A 16,150-nucleotide genomic window follows, 5' to 3' on the forward strand; every position below is an offset into this window, starting at 1 on the left:
GGAGAGTGATGTCTTTCTTTCCTGGACAGCAGCTGCAGGGAACACCATTTCACAAATCAGGAGGAGCCCAATCTGTTTATTTATTACATTTCTACCCCGCCCTCCCTCCCAGGCAAGGCCTGCTCAGGGTAAAGAAGCACGGTGTGCGGGGAGAAGGGGCTCCCACCTGCAATCCCACCACGCCATCTCCTATGCCAAGACAGCCTGCTTGGGGGGTGGGGGGGTGGGAATTATCTGACTCATTTTGGGGCTGCATGTGCAGCTGCAGGAAAGGGCAGATAACATCCCCTCCCCTCCCAGCTGTTTTGGCAGCAGAAAACAGCATGGGGGAGGGGGAGGGAAAAATCCCCTCCTCTCCCCAAGTCACAGTTCTGAGCCAAAGGAGGCATCCACTGGTTTTTAACATGATGTTTCCTGCAGCTGCTGTGTGGCTGCAGGGAAAGCCAGTTGGATCCAGAGGAACACAGGGAACTCGGACCAGACTTGCCAAAGAATGTATCATGTAGTTTGTCTCTTAATGATAACAGAATAGGTACCAGCAGGGGTCATTTCCTGCAGGAGCGCACAGGAGTGGAGCTCCGGCAGTAAAGAGCCCAGGGGGCGGGCACATGCAACAAGCCCCACCCCCTGCTCCCAGCAGCCCTCAGTCAGAGCAAGAAGCAGCCAGGTAAGCTGCAGAGCCCCCCCCCCCCGGTCCAAAACAGTCCAGTGGCACCTTTAAGACCAAGTTTTATTCAGGTACAAGCTCTCCCTCCTCTGCGAGGACAGATCTGCACGTTCCCCCCCCAATAGCTAGCAATCCAAAACAATCCAGTGGAGTCTGAGCGGTGGGTGTTGCCTTCTGACACACTTCCGGTGATGTCAGGGTCATGGCATATGCAAATGAGTTATGCTAATGAGTGATGCTAATGAGCTCCTGCACCTCTTTTTCTACAGAATGACCCCTGGGTATCAGGCAAACCTCGACAGAGAGGACACTGCAGAGACAGAATTCCACCACTGGAAAAGCCCTGTGCCTACTCGCCACCCAGCCTCACCTCCTCGGGCAGGGGTACAGAAAGTGCGGCTGAAGACAAAAATCTTAACTGTTGAGCAAATTGCAACAAATGGAACTCTAATGTCTCCTTCAACGAATAGCACCAACAGTGTGGCAACAGAGAGGCTTGCTGTTGTTTGGCTTTCAGGCACGTGATGGAAGCACATTTGTTGTTAAAATCTTTTCTCCTTCTACTGCTAGTTCTGGTTCCCTGACTGTGTTTAGAAATAAGACCTTTAAGACCAACAATGTTTTTATTCAAGGTATGAGCTTCCATGTGCAGGTTGTGCACGCACACTTCCTCGGATACACCGAAATGGAAGGTGTTCAGAAATGTTAGTATTTAAATTGTTCTGATGTATTTGTCCAGGCTTTGGGCGCATACGTTAAGAAGCCACAGACAGACAAAGAGCCAGCACGTTCCACTGCTAAGCGTGATCGAGCGGCCACCCGTACAAATTCTCCAGCATGCACTCGCAAGGGGAAATGTCCAGATGGAAAACGCTGGTATCAACAGAGTCCAAAATCTAATAAAGAAAACCAACTTGAGTTCAGATCTGCAAGCAAATGCAGGGTACATTAAGTCCCCTCCTGTAATGTGAAATTAATTCTAATTGATGGAGGCTGTTATGGGCTCCTTGCAGAACGCCACCCAGAAGGCAGCCGGCCAAGGTGCTGACAGTGCCGTGAAGAGAGAAAGAAGGGGGGGGGGGAGTGACAAATACTTCAGAAGCCACAATTAATCCTACATCAGCATTTGTACACTTTCAACCTCAGCAGGGGATTCCACCGGAGGAGAAACGATGCATGAAAAAGAGATGATTCATGGCAAGCTTGCATGCCTGCCGGAACGGATGAGCAAAGAGCGGCACGACAGAGAACCACCGGTCCTGTGCACTTTTATCGTTTCCACCCGGGTTTTAAACCAGAAGCTATTTTAGAAGAGGGAAAGGCAGCAGCCTCTCCCTGGACTCCCAGTTGTGCTCAAATCAGATTCAAGGTCACTTATTGCGGCAAGAGTACCAGGAGGAGCTGGGGTAAGCAGAAAAAAACTGCCTTGCTTAGTCCGTCGAGGCCAGCCCTCTTCTTCAGAACAGCAGCACACCAAACGTCCCTCCTTCTTCCCTCATAATACAAGGGCAAGAAGAAATTTGGAACAGAAAAGCAGAAGGAATGGGGTTGTGCAGCTAAACCCTAGCCCCCCATTCCCCTGCTCAAATTGTATCCCCTGGCAGATTTTCTTGTGTGAATTGACCTCGGGGTGGGGGGTGGGGTGGGGTGGGGAAGCCACCGGAGGATGATTTGGAGCACAGGAAAAGTGGGGAAAGGGTACAGTGTCTTCCCCTCTCCTTCTAATTCCCTCTCCTAAAGCCGCTTTAGGTAAAGTTAAAGGTTCCCTTGCTCGAAAGGCAGTCGAGTCCGACTCTAGGGTTGCAGTGCTAATCTCAGTTTCAAGCCAAAGAGCCAGCGCTGTCCGAAGACGTTTCCGTGGTCATGTGGCCGGCATGACTAAACACCAAGGAGCACAGAATGCTGTTACCTTCCCACCAAAGCGGTACCTATTTATCTACTTGCAATATTTTGCTTTCGAACTGCTAGGTTGGCAGGAGCTGGAACCAGAGACGGGAGCACACTCCGTCATGCGGCACCCGGGTCTCGAGCTGCTGAACTACCGACCTTCCACAGCCTGCAGTTCAGCGTCTTAACCACTTGAGCCACTGCAGTAAAATAAAGTAAAGCCGCTTTACTGTTTTTTAAAAAATAGGGGATCGGGGTTCGATAACACATATCCACCACTGATAGTTGGCCCCTGACTGTGATATACTTTATAATATACCCCAGGAGGGTTGCCAACTGCAAGCTGGGAAATTTCGCCCTTTTCTCCAGGCGAAACAGATCTGTGTTGTCTGGAGATCTGCTGTCATTCTGGGAGATCTCCACGCCCCACACTCAGTTTGGCCATTTGGCTACTGTGTTCTCATAAATTCTGTGAGTCCGTCTGCACAGCTTGTGGTATTTGATGGGCAATGCTCCCTCTAGGCTTCCCAAGTCCCCCCGGGGGGCGGGGAAAACCCCGCCCCAGAGACAGTTCCCCGCCGCCACCGGATCAGGCCCCGGGGGGAACTCCTCCCCGACGTGCGCGTCACCCGGAAGTGACGCGACCATGCCGGGCACGCTGGGGGTGGGGCCACGGCCATCCAAGGGAAAACTCTACGGTTTTCCCTCGTATGGCCGTGGCCCCGCCCCCAGCGTACCTGGCGTCATCAGATGCCGGCTGGGAGCCCCCTGCTCCCGGCGAAGATCAACTTGGCAACCCTATTAGCGGCAGGAAAGAAATAAGAGTTTTGTGAAGCCTTAACAACTAACTAATGATTTTAATTCTAGCATAAGTGTTTATCAACTCAAGCCTACTTCATCTAGTCTATGAAAACTAAAACAAACAGTTAAGAACATAAGAAGACCCCTGCTGAATCAGACCAGTGGTCTATTTAGTCCAGCATCCTATCTTACACAGTGGCCAACCAGTTCCTATGAAGGGCCAATTGTCTGAAGTCAGAAGGTGGAGATTGGAGGAGGTTAGGAAAAGAGATGGGTCAGAGGGTCTGACCCTGGGTCAGAAGGTGTGTCAACATAAATGTTGAAATCACCAAGGAGGAAGGTATGTGTGTGGGCTGTCATAGAGGCATCCAAGTCTGAAACAAAGTTTTGACAATGAGCCTGAAAGGACAGCAGCATGAGCTGTAGAAGGGGGTGCAGAACAAACTTTAATGGTTGAGAAGCAGAAGGGCAGAGGGGTGGGCAGGGATGGAACTGAGAGGCATCCTGGAAATTCTGTGGAAAACAACAGGGAGTAAATTTAGTTACAGTATATAACTGCGGTCTGAAACAACAGCCTTCAATAATACAGGCAACATTAACATTAATCATCTCACACACGCGAGAAGCCAAGAAGCAGTACTTATTTACTGTTTTGAGATCTGAAGAAATGGTGGTTTGAAACGAATGAATTGAAGGCTGCCAAATGACCTCTGGGTTCAGCGCTTCTGGTTCTCCGGACCCAGGTGAAGGCTGGCAGCCCGAGTCAAAAGCCTGGAACCGGGACCTAAGCGTGGCTCAGAAGAAAGGCTACGGGAGCGGAAGGCCCCCCCCCCAGTCACCAACCTCATGCTGAATTACTCCCTGCCACTAAATGTGTCTCTTTATACAGGTTTATGAGCCTGCTGTTGAATTTTTCATGGCTAATGTGCTTCCTCCCCTCCTAGTACAATTTTTTTATTATTATTATTTAAACATCTAATTTAAATGCAGTAGAGAAGATTAAGTGGAAATAATCATAGCACATTTTTCAGAAACACATCATCTTTGGGCAAAGCCCTGCGTATATGAGCAAGTCCTCCTGAGAAATTACATGCTAACCTATGCACAGGTTCGGTTTTATAGAAGCCATTTAATCACTTCCACGCACCCACAGTTATTCCTGAGTTGCCAAGTGGTAATGAAACCATCCCATGTAACTCCAGACATGGCATACTCCTCATGCACGTTGGCCCATAGTAAAGATATATCTTACTTATCTTGTTCTCTGTGTTTTTAGGTGGGAAAGCGCGTCAACAACAGCGAAGGTACCAACCTGTATCATGTACAGCTGGGCAATCCTATACTCTTCCACACTCATTGGAAGCGGAATCCGATACTCCTTTATAAGCATCTTGAAATCCAAGCAGGCCCTTTGGTCCGGTCAGAAACGAAAGCCAAAGGTATTCACTGGAGGTTGCTTAAGTAACAAAGCTGGTGCATGGATGCCCCCTGAAATAAAAGCAAGAGGGGGAAAATATGCATTTAATGTGGTCCAGAAGAACACATTTCTTTCCTAACACATCACAACGCCACAGAAGGCATCTAGATGGGACCCAAATACTGACACAATTCACAACGTGAAAGAAGAAGAAGAGGAAGAAGAAAAAGAAGAAGAGGAAGAGGAAGAGGAGGGGGGGAATTGGATTTATACCCCGCCCTTCACTACCCAAAGGTGACTCAGAGCGGCTTACAAACTCCTTTCCCTTTCCCTCCCCACAACAGACACCCTGTGAGGCAGGTGGGGCTGAGAGACCTCTTGACAGAAACTGCTCTTTTTCGAGAACAGCTCTTATCAGAACTACGGCTTGCCCAAGGTCATCCAGCCAGGTGCAAGTGGAGGAGTGGGGAATCAAACCCGGTTCTCCCAGATTAGAGACCGCGCACTTAACCACTACACCAAACTGGCTCCTTTCCCAAGAGGACCTTTACTGCACGTGTATCATTCCAAGAGAGTCACATTTCATCAGATCGTAGTCACCAGAGATCTGGCTGGTACCACCTTAACAATGCTCCCTCTAAGCTGTGAAGTCTTGTGAGCAAAAATTCTACTTTGTGAGCTACTGGCATTAAAGTTGTGAGCGAGCCATTTGGCTGCTGCATAAATCAGTTTGCTCTGGACCCATCCTTCCTGAGCGAAGACAAAAGTGTGTGAGCTGGAGGCTAAAAAACTGTGAGCTAACTCACACCAACTCGGCCTAGAGGGAACACTACGCAACATACTGTTGGTGAGTTATCCTGGAATGAGTCCCCTGAAGGTAGAAGCTTGAGAGAAGACTGCTTTAGAGCAGGGCATAGGGCTATTAGCACTGCCTCGATAAAAGGCTGGGAAATTCTGAGGACAGTGCCTGAAGAGGGTGGAGTTTGGGGAAGATGTGTCATCACTTCTGGGGAGTGCTCTAGAAATTCCCCCTAATCCTAGGGTCATCAGGCCTGTGCCTGTAACCCTCATGACATTTCTGTGGTGGGGCTGTGTCTGACCACAGAAGTGATGCCACTCCCAGCTGACACTCTAGAAACCCCCTCCCCATCTCTATGGAAAACCCCAAAAAGATTGGGGGGGGTTCCCCTAAAGCACTGCCCAAATGTGATGTCACTTCTGGGTCTGAATGTAATTCCCCACCCACTTTTTTCCTAGCATGACCATCGGTAGCAGTGGGCAGGTGAGTGCAGTGGTGGGCAGCTGGCAAGCCTACCTAATCTCTATAGTACAAACCACAAAGATTCAGGGAAATCCCTAGAGTGTCACTGTGGTGACCATCTTCTGTCCATTCCTCCCTCCCTCCCATACTCCTGTGCTTCTCAAGAGCAGGGGTTTACCTGCCACGGGTGGACAAACAGCGAGTCTACCAAAGCCCCTGAATCTGTACTTGCTACAGCAGAAGTCTTGATGTGCTGCCAGAACAACTACCAATATTACAGCCAGTGAACTTCACAGTCCTGCCCGTAAAGCTTTTACAGTCTTATCCTCTGTAGCCGAGATGAGGCAAAGTTAAAAATGAACAACAAAGGCTTTTATCACAGCATTACACTTAGTGATGACACCCCCCACTCTTTAAGGAGGTGAGCCATTTGCCAGCAAGTCACTAGGGAACGGAAGGGCAGTCCTTGGTGTTCTTTTCTATTCAACAGCTGAGAAATTAGGAACGCTTTTAGTCAGTCATCTGCCTTTAACCCATTAATCAACCAGATTTAAATGGGTTTATTAATTGTGAATGACTCCGTTGTTTCCTTCAATATCTCAGAAAATCACCTATGTGAGGGGATGTGGCTCAATGACAGATCACCTGCTTTGCTTGCAGAAGATTCCGGGTAACAATTCCCAAAATCTTCAGTTAAAAGATCTCGGGAAGCAAATATCAGAAAGCTGCTGTCAGGACAGGCAATGCTGAGCTAGACGGAACGGTTGGTGTGGTGCCATCGTATGACTGTTCATAAATATATTAAATCATAAATAAATACTAAAGTCACAGTATTGACACTTTTTTGAAATGTTAATCTGTAGGAAAGAAACCTGCAATTCAGCAAACAAAAGCAACCATTCAGTGTTAGAAGGAACGGCCATCTTGAAATAGTTTTAACACCCCACGGGCAAAGGTAAAAGGTAAAGGTAAAGGTTCCCTTGCTCGAAAGCCAGTCGAGTCCGACTCTAGGGTTGCGGTGCTCATCTCCGTTTCAAAGCCGAAGAGCCAGCGCTGTCCGAAGACGTTTCCGTGGTCATGTGGCCGGCATGACTAAACACCAAGGCGCACGGAACGCTGTTACCTTCCCACCGAAGTGGTACCTATTTATCTACTTGCAATTTCTTGCTTTCGAACTGCTAAATTGGCAGGAGCTGGAGCCAGAGACAGGAGCTCACTCCGTTATGCGGCAACCCGGGTCTTGAACTGCTGAACTACAGACCTTCCACAGCCTGCAGTTCAGCGTCTTAACCACTTGAGCCACCGCAGCTCAAGTTTCAACACCCCACGGGCAAAACAGCCTAGAAAAAAGGAAGTTGTGTTCTGAACTCTCGGTCAAATGATAATCAGCACTGCTCATGTTAATTCAAATTGGGCCTCGCTGGCTAATCAACTAAAATTCCAGTTGATTAACCTATGAGCAAGTCCATTAAAGCTTACAGTCCTCAGAATTTAATGCAGACCCTAGCCTTGTGCAACACCATCCCCAGTTACCATTACCTTGTGATTTTCCTTCTGCTTTCAGCTGCGTTAGAACAAGGGAAGACTGGACCTTGCAGCGTGAGAAAAGGCAATGGGAGATTGCTGCTGAAAAGCTGGGCATGCAGACAGCCCAAATCAGCCCAGGTACCAAAGATACAGTCACGAAAAATGAAGGGAGGAGAGAGCTCTAAATTTAAAACGGCTGGTCTGTCACCTTCAAGGTGAATCCCATTAGCTCCAGAAGGCTACAGTCCCCCTTAAAGTGACAGGTCAATAGTGGAGTTTACCTTCCTAAGACCAAAACATTCATCACACCCAGCCTCCAGTTCGTTTCTGCACCCCTGGAAAGTGCAAACGCTCACAGTTCCCAATGGAAATCACTATTGATTTCCTCGAGGATATATCCTGCCTCACAGAAAGCCTTGTTCTGACCAAGCAAACTGAAGAAACTTCCCAGCCTTCAAAAAGCTGTTTTAGTGGCCTAAGAAAGCTGATAAAAGCAAGTGCAATGAGAGAGAAGATAAAGGCTCCTTTTCAAGCAACCATGACTGGGCTATGTGATATCATCCCCTCACCACATAGTTATTAATGCTTGCTTAATGTTTTTGCACCCTGAGAGAAGTCTCCTGGTTGCTATAGTGAGAGGCCTAGAAGCTAATCTATAGTATGAGGAATACTGGGACATTTTTGCCTTCCCCCTCCCATTCCAGATACATGCTGCCCAGTGGTGAGGGAAATGCATTCTGCATGTACTCAGAGACAAAGTGCTTCATGGGTCAACTTCACAACACCCCTTATAAGGTAGATCAGTATTACCTCCAGGGGTCATTTCCTGCGGGAGCGCACAGGAGCGGAGATCCGGCAGTAAGGAGCCCAAGGGGTGGGCACATGTAACAAGCCCCATCCCCTGCTCCCAGCAGCCCTCAGTTGGGCCACGAGGAGCAAGAAGCAACCAAGTAAGTTGCAAAGCCCCCTGGCCTGCCTTCAGGTACAAGCTCTCCCTCCTCTGTGAGGGCAGTTCTGCATGCCCCCCCCCCCAATAGCTAGCAATCCAAAACAGTCCAGTGGAGCCTGAGCAGTGAGTGTTTCCTTCTGACACACTTCCAGTGACGTCAGGGGGTGTGGCATATGCAAATAAGTTATGCTAATAAATTATTCTAATGAGCTCCTGCACCTCTTTTTCTACGAAATGACCCCTGATTACCTCCCTTATTGAGGCTGACAGAATGCCTGACCTAAGGCCACCTGAGCGAAACTGTGGCCAAAGTGAGATCTCGATCAGGTCATTATTTTTTGCCAGCTTCCCCAAACGCATAGGGTTGCCAAGTCTGGCTTACAAAACCCCTGGAGGTTTGAGGGTACAGCTAGGGGAGGGCAAGGTTTAGTCAGGGGCGGAGCTCAGTGGGGTATAATGCCCCATGTTCCAAAGCAGCCATCTTATCCAGGGGGAACTGGTCTCTTTTGTCCAGAGATCAATTGTAATTTGAGGAGAGCTCCAGACCCCGCCTGGAGGTTGGCAACCCTACAAACCCATGAGGGGCGAGTGCTCGCCAGCGCTACCCCGCACAGGAACCACTTGCCCCAAGGCGGCCACACCTGGTGGCGTTACTGTGGCAACCAGCACCATGAACTCTAGCTGCAAGGGTTTTTCATTACGGCAGTAATAAAGCAGGCCTATCTCGACTCCCCCAGAAGTCCTAAATAAATTCGCTGTCTAGCACTGCATGATAAACAACTCTTCCCCTTCCAGTCTCAGTTCCTCATTTCATGCCCTTTTACTGCTTCCAAATTGCTATTAGACCTGTCAGTGCAAAACCCCAGAGGAAATTTCTCTGACATCCACCCCCCCACAAACATATTCTCTTTCCCCCACAGACTGACCCAGAGAATTTCTCCGACAGTCACTCAGGAGAACATTCCGGAATAGGGTGGGAATAATCTCATTAAACCGCGCTTAATTAATATTATTGAACATGCCAATAATAGTCATAAAGAGACCGAGGCCTAGAATCTCATTCCCCACACTTCATGGACTCTCTGCTTCCGGGCAAACCCAACTGTCAAAGACCATAAATCTCCCACAACTGAGGGGTGTGTGTGCTTATGTCCTTCATAAATATGTTTATTTTGAAAAGGTTTAATTAAACAGTATCATCCCACTCTGGACCCATTTCTAAATTGGTGCATATCAATGGCCCCTGCCACACGGACAGGAAACTGCAGAGGAGAAGTGTGGCTGTTTGCCCCGGGGCAAACTAACATGCAGTAAAGCGATCAGACCTACTGTGGAGGTTCTGTGGAGGTACTGTGGAGGTTCCATGGCAAGGGAGAGGTGCCGATCACAACACACGCCTGCGCGCAATGAAGAAGCGCGCGGCGCGGCGAACTGGTTTTCTTTTTTTGTGTACACTACGAATGCGCATGCTCCGTTGGGTGCGTGTGCGCATCCACGGAGACGTGGGGGAAAAAAAACCCTTTTCCGCAAGGGGACATGGGCGGGCGCCGGATACCACCGGAAACGCGATCAGACGCCCGCCCTTGCCCCGCAGTTTCTGGAAACTAGTACCTCCAAGGTACTAGTTTTTTGCTGCGCTTTTTCGGCAGGAAGCCTCAGTTGTGCCACGGAAGCACTACGCTTCCCAGATGTGCTGGTGAGATCGCGACCGGAAACTCCGCTTGTCTTCCGTATCTCTTGCGTGGCTAATGTTGCGTGTGACCGCAGCCTTTGTTGTTGTTTTTTTAAAACCAACCTATCACCATAAAACCATCAATTTAAAAGCAATGAAATTGAAAACTGCAGGAAGCAAGATGGGGGGGGGGGATGTGTTAATAATGAAGTGACAAAGTTAATCTCTCAAAGAGACATGGATAATCAAATGGCAGCATTTTACTTCAGGCTGAAAAATAGCCATTAGACCCTCTACCGCTTGGAGTCTATACAAATAGCCCTTATGAAACAGGAAAAATCAACTTCATCCACATCAGCAGGGGTGAATTGGTATTTTAGCCCTGCCCCAGGCAAGATCCACTAGGGTTTAGCCAGGACCTGATGCACAAGGGCCCGTCGAAGTCATTCTGTTATATCCAGCAAACGGTTCTTAATGTCGTATAGTGCTTATGTGATGGCAAAGAACACACCCTTTGTTATTGGGTAATATGGTCGCTTTTGTTCTAAACTGCTGTCAAAATGCAAAGATGTGCCACCCCAATTGGGTAATTCTGATTTTTTTTGTCTAGCCCCAAAGATTTGGTACAAATATCTGTCCAGGGCATTCAATAAGAGCACTTTGGGATAATGTAACGTTTCAACAACATGCATGCTAAAACAAGGGCAGAGACTACAGGTAATAAAGGCAATACTATAATCCTCTTGTTGTGTCCCTAATAGCTACCTGGGAAAAGGCATCAAGCAAAGGAACAGAGGTTGAGTCTTGCCCTGGGGAAACGCAGAATTCAGGCGAAACTCACCTAGGGATCTACAGCAGGTCTCGGATACAATTCCTTAGCCAGTCTGGTAGCAGGTGAGATAGCCCCCTGCCAGCCAATATTAAGCAGTTTCAGGAAATGCTATTAAAAACTACTATCGATCTATGATCTGCTCCCTACCGGAAAAATGCCTCAGGCACACTTTCAGCCCTCAAAAGCTGATCAGCTTTCCCATTTGGACCCTGCTCTATATCTGCAGGAGTTTTCCAGCATGGATCTGACAACCTTACCCTTCCAGCCCCAACCAGAGGCCACAGGGGACCGGGTAACCCTACCTGCTCCTCATGACAAGTGATTTAAATGTGGGATTTGCTTCCAGAAGATGCAGTAATTGCCACAAGCATTAGCATACTTTAAAAGGAGAATGACAAATTCATGGGCGATAGGCCCACCAGTGGCTACTAGCCATGATGACTAAGGGAGACCTCCACATTTGGGGCAGAAAAACCTTTGGATACCAGTTAGAGATGCCAGCCTCCAGGTAGGGCCTGGGAACCTCCTGGAGTTACAGCTCATCTCCAGACTACAGAGATCAGTTCCCCTGGACAAAATGGACGCTTTGGAGGGTGGGCTCTATGGCACTGTACCCCGCTGAGGTCCCTGTTTTCCCCAGGGTTTATCCCCCAATCTCCAGGAGTTCCCCAACCTGCAGCTGCCAACACTACCCCGTCTCCCACTGATGGCCAGAGGGGGCCCTGGTGACCCACATGCCGGTGAGTTGATCCCCTACCCACCTGCAGGCCTTCCACCCCCTGTGCTCACAACCTGTTGTCCCTGGGCGGTGCATAATATCATTAATATCTAGCAAGTAGATAAATGGGTACCTGCCCTAGGTGGCAGGGGGCACCCTCCTTCGGTGGGGTGTGCAGCAGAGGCATCGGCGGCGGCAGCAACAAAGCGGCGATGGCGGAGTGGCAAAGTGGAGCGATGGGGCGGCTGAGGAGTGCCCTGCGAGCGCGGCGTGAGCGGCAGAATCCGGCAGAGGCGGAGCCACGGAGGTACGGCAGCGTGTCGGCGCAGTGTGACGGAGCCGAAAGGGACGATGGTCGGAGCTGTGGCGGTCACGGGGCCATGCACTGGAGGAGCCCGCCGGACGAAGCCGCGGAACCGGAAGAAATCTGCCCCAGGACATTGGAAGTAGAGCGCCGACATCCGAGGCCGCCGGAAGAAGCCAGATTCCAACAACAACAAGCCCTGCTGCCGGGTGCTGGTAGGAAGTCAACCCCCCCCCTTATAATTGTGGCCTTAGTTAGGAACCAAAGATTGTGTGTAAGCCGCTCAGAGACCCTTCGGGGTTCGAGCAGGATATAAATTGAATGATAAATAAAATAAATAACTCTGGGAGTGTTGCTGCCGTGTCTACCAGGACCACCACTGTGCACTCCCTGCATCCCCTTCCCTGCAGGCTCTGGGCAACATGAGTAGCCAAATGCATGGGTGGTAAGAGAGTTTACAAGTGAGCGGGTAGAAGAAGGACAAACGGGCAGGCGGCAGGGGAGGCGCGCAAGTGAGGGCGTCGGCGGCAGTGGGCCCTGCAAGACTCCCTCTGCCCTGGCAGCTGTTCCCCCTCGGTATATGCCAAGACGGGCCCTGCCAGGAAGGGACAGCCTCTCTCTAGTGTCGTCCCTCCCTCCAGCAAGTGGCCTTCAAAGGTGCACTGCTCCTGAATGTGGGGGATCCGGTTGGCTGCCAACGCTAATGGAATGGGCTCTAGGCCTTGATAAACCTGCTCGTCCAGAGGTCCCCAAGGTGGTACCAGTGGCCCCCATGGCGCCCGCTGACACCTCTTCTGGTGCCCAACAAAGTGTTTTTAGAAAGTGGGTGGGGCTTCTGACCAGCAAGGCTTCCGATTGGCCACTGGAGATTTGGCTGGCTGTGCAGAGTCTTAAAAACTAGGGTTGCCCGCTCCAGGTGGAGAAACGCCTGGAGATTTTTGGGGTGGAGCTTGAGGAGGGCGGGGCTTGGGGAGACGAGGGACTTCAGCGGGCTAGAATGCCATACGGTCTACCTTCAAAAGTGGCCATTTCCTCCAGGTGAACTAATCTCTGCCACCTGGAGGTCAGTGGTAATCCCCAGCCACCCCCTGGTGGCAGCTACAAGCATGGACGGCTTCGAAAGGGAATTAGATAGGCATATGGAGGTCCATCAGTGGCTCTTAGCCACAAGGTATAGATAGGGGCTCTGGGGCAAGTGATGCTCTGTCTTCTTGGTGCTTGGGGAGGGGGTGTCAACAGTGGGAGGGGCTTCTAGTGTCCTGGCCCCACTGGTGGACCTCCTGATGGCACCTGGTATTTCTGGCCACTGTGTGACACAGGGTTGGACTGGATGGGCCTTTGGCCTGATCCAACATTGGCGTCTCTTATGTTCTTATGGAGGTTGGCAATCCTATTAAAATGTTGCTGTGGCAGCAACTGCCTCCACAGCACAAGGATCGCCACTGTGTGACTGAAGGTAAGCTGTGGCGGCCATTTTGTAGCTGCCTCCACCTCCTGCAGCAGCCACTTCACGGCAGCCATTTTGTGGGCTGCGCGCCCACTGTGCTGTGTCAGGATTCCAGAGACGACCACAGGCTCAAAAAGGCTGGGGACCCCGTGCTAGTCCTTTAGAAGCCATAAGACTTGTAGCCGTTTTGGATGAAACAGACAAACACGGCTTTCTTGCTGTTGTTCAGTCGCACGGACGAGTCCGACGCTTCGCGACCCCCACGGACCGCATCACGCTGCCCCATCACGCCTCAACACGGCGACCCCATTGGGATTTCTACATTTTCTAACTTCTAAGCTAGTGAGCACCTCTTAAGGCTAAGAGGGAAGGAAAAGGAAGGAGATTTAAGCCTGCTCGGTTTCATTAATCCATACCGGGTTCCCTGTACTCTTATTAGCACTTCAAAGGAGCAAGGGGATGGATTTTGAGATGTAGAATCATCCTTTTAAAGTTCAGTAGAGGAAAGAGCAGGTAGACAAGGAGCATCAGGCACACACACACACACACACACACATTTAAACACTGCAAGAGGGTACCATAACCCAACCGGAAAGGAGGGTACGATAATTAATGGGAAAAGAAATCCCGAGAGTGAAATTGGACAGCTAAAAGATTTTTTTCCCCACTACATAGCAAAACAAAAACAGAAGACACCAAAAAAAACTTTGTGGAGGTTTTTCTAAGCAAGGCGATACAATAAAACCTTTTTCATTCAGCACTCTTGGGGCATCGGCATAGTTCCGATAATCAGGGGCTGAAGCGAATGGAGAAGGATATTAAGCAAAAATGTAATGCAAGAGGCAAAATACTAGAAGCTGCCTTGTACAGATTCGGACCGCTGATCCAACTGGCTCAGGCCTGTCAGCGAGCTGTTGATGAGATAAAGGCCTTTCCCTAAGAATAGCTGCCCGGGATTCTTTAAAGTGCGGATATTGCAGATTGAACCTTGGATCTTTCTCATGCAAAGCACGTCTTCTGTCGCTGAGCTACAGCGTTTCCAGACTGGCATTTCTTAGCGTTTCCCACAGTACTCCAACTTGATGCCTAGCTACTACACAAGACCAAGGCTGTGGATGGCCTCGGTCCTGAACACAGGATTATGGAGGCTAGTCAGAAAGCACTCTAGGGCCTCCTTAGCCTGAAATTGCTGGGGCACGCCAGGGCTCTACAAATCCCAGCTGCCGGGGTCACCATGGAGCTTGGAAATTTCGTCGCGTTGCCTAGTATTTTCAGCAACGATTTTAGTGCCGGATCTCTCAGCAATGATCGGTAGGCGTGCGAAGCTTATTTACCATTTTCCAACAGAATGTTTTGTCATATGACATAAGATAAATATACGTGAAATTATAAATGCTTGTGTATATATAAACTTAATTTTGCACCACTCGGGGCAGCGGTGAATTCATTTCTTAACCAGCTGCTTTCTATTCTGGCTTCATCCTGATGGGAACACCAAGGATGGCACATAGGGGTCATTTCCTGCAGGAGCGCACAGGAGCAGAGCTCCGGCAGTAAAGAGCCCAGGGGGTGGGCACATGCAACAAGCCCCACCCCCTGCTCCCAGCAGCCCTCAGTCAGAGCAAGAAGCAGCCAGATAAGCTGCAGAGCTCTCCCACCCCCGGCCCCCCGGTCCAAAACAGTCCAGTGGCACTTTTAAGACCAAGTCTTATTCAGGTACAAGCTCTCCCTCCTCTGCGAGGACAGATATGCACGTCCCCCAAACCAATAGCTAGCAATCCAAAACAGTCCAGTGGAGCCTGAGCGGTGGGTGTTGCCTTCTGACACACTTCCGGCGAGGTCAGGGTGTGTGGCATATGCAAATAAGTTATGCTAATGAGCTATGCTAATGAGCTCCTGCACCTCTTTTTCTACGAAATGACCCCTGCACACAATCCTTTTGTTATGTACATATGATTGATGATAACCCTATAAATAAATGACCTCCGACACATGCTAGCGTTAACAGCCTTGCTCCGATCTTGCAAACTGAGGGCCTTTGCGGCTTCCTTGACTGAGTCACTCCATCTCATGTCGGGGGTCTCCCTCTTTATTCCCTGCCGCCTTCGACTTTTCCTAGCATTATCGTCTTTTCCAGTGACTCTTGTCTTCTCATAATGTCACCAAAGTACGGTAGCCTCAGTTTGGTGAGCCTGTTTGGTGTAGTGGTTAAGTGCGTGGACTCTAATCTGGGAGAACCGGGTTTGATTCCCCCACTCACAGCTGCTGGATAAGAGGGGAAGGGAAAGGAGTTTGGAAGCCACTCTGAGACTCGGAGTGAAGGTTGGGGTATAAATCCAATCTCCTCCTCCTCCTCTTCTTCATTTAGTCATTTTAGCTTCTAACGAGAGTTCAGGCTTGATTTGATCTAGAATCCACCGATTTGTCCTTTTGGCAGCACATGGTATCCAAAAAACTCCCCTCCCACACCACATTTCGAAAGAATCAACTTTCTTCCTGATTCAAATTACGACAAACTACAGATAGGTTAGGAATAGGTTTCATGTTAACACCAGTCTGAAAATATGATAATTAAAACGCAAACAGCTGGGGGGGGGATGAGTTTGGCTCCTCAATTTTAAGGCTAGCTCCTAGAGTCAAAGATAATTTGTCAACACCAGGTGAAGGG

General features: G+C 49.6%; 1 protein-coding gene across 1 annotated transcript in view; it reads right to left on the minus strand.

The window, feature by feature from the left end:
- The window catches only part of PITPNM2 (phosphatidylinositol transfer protein, membrane associated 2), a 163,713-nt gene extending 158,968 nt beyond the window's left edge, over positions 1-4,745 (minus strand). Inside the window, exon 1 of the mRNA XM_015417664.1 lies at positions 4,668-4,745. Within this exon, the coding sequence (XP_015273150.1) occupies positions 4,668-4,745 (78 nt within the window). The remainder of the gene's footprint in view (positions 1-4,667) is intronic.
- Between the last annotated feature and the right edge of the window lie 11,405 nt (positions 4,746-16,150).

This window comes from Gekko japonicus, unplaced genomic scaffold, assembly GCF_001447785.1.
Source record: "Gekko japonicus isolate JY-2015 unplaced genomic scaffold, Gekko_japonicus_V1.1 scaffold64, whole genome shotgun sequence".
NCBI lineage: Eukaryota > Metazoa > Chordata > Lepidosauria > Squamata > Gekkonidae > Gekko > Gekko japonicus.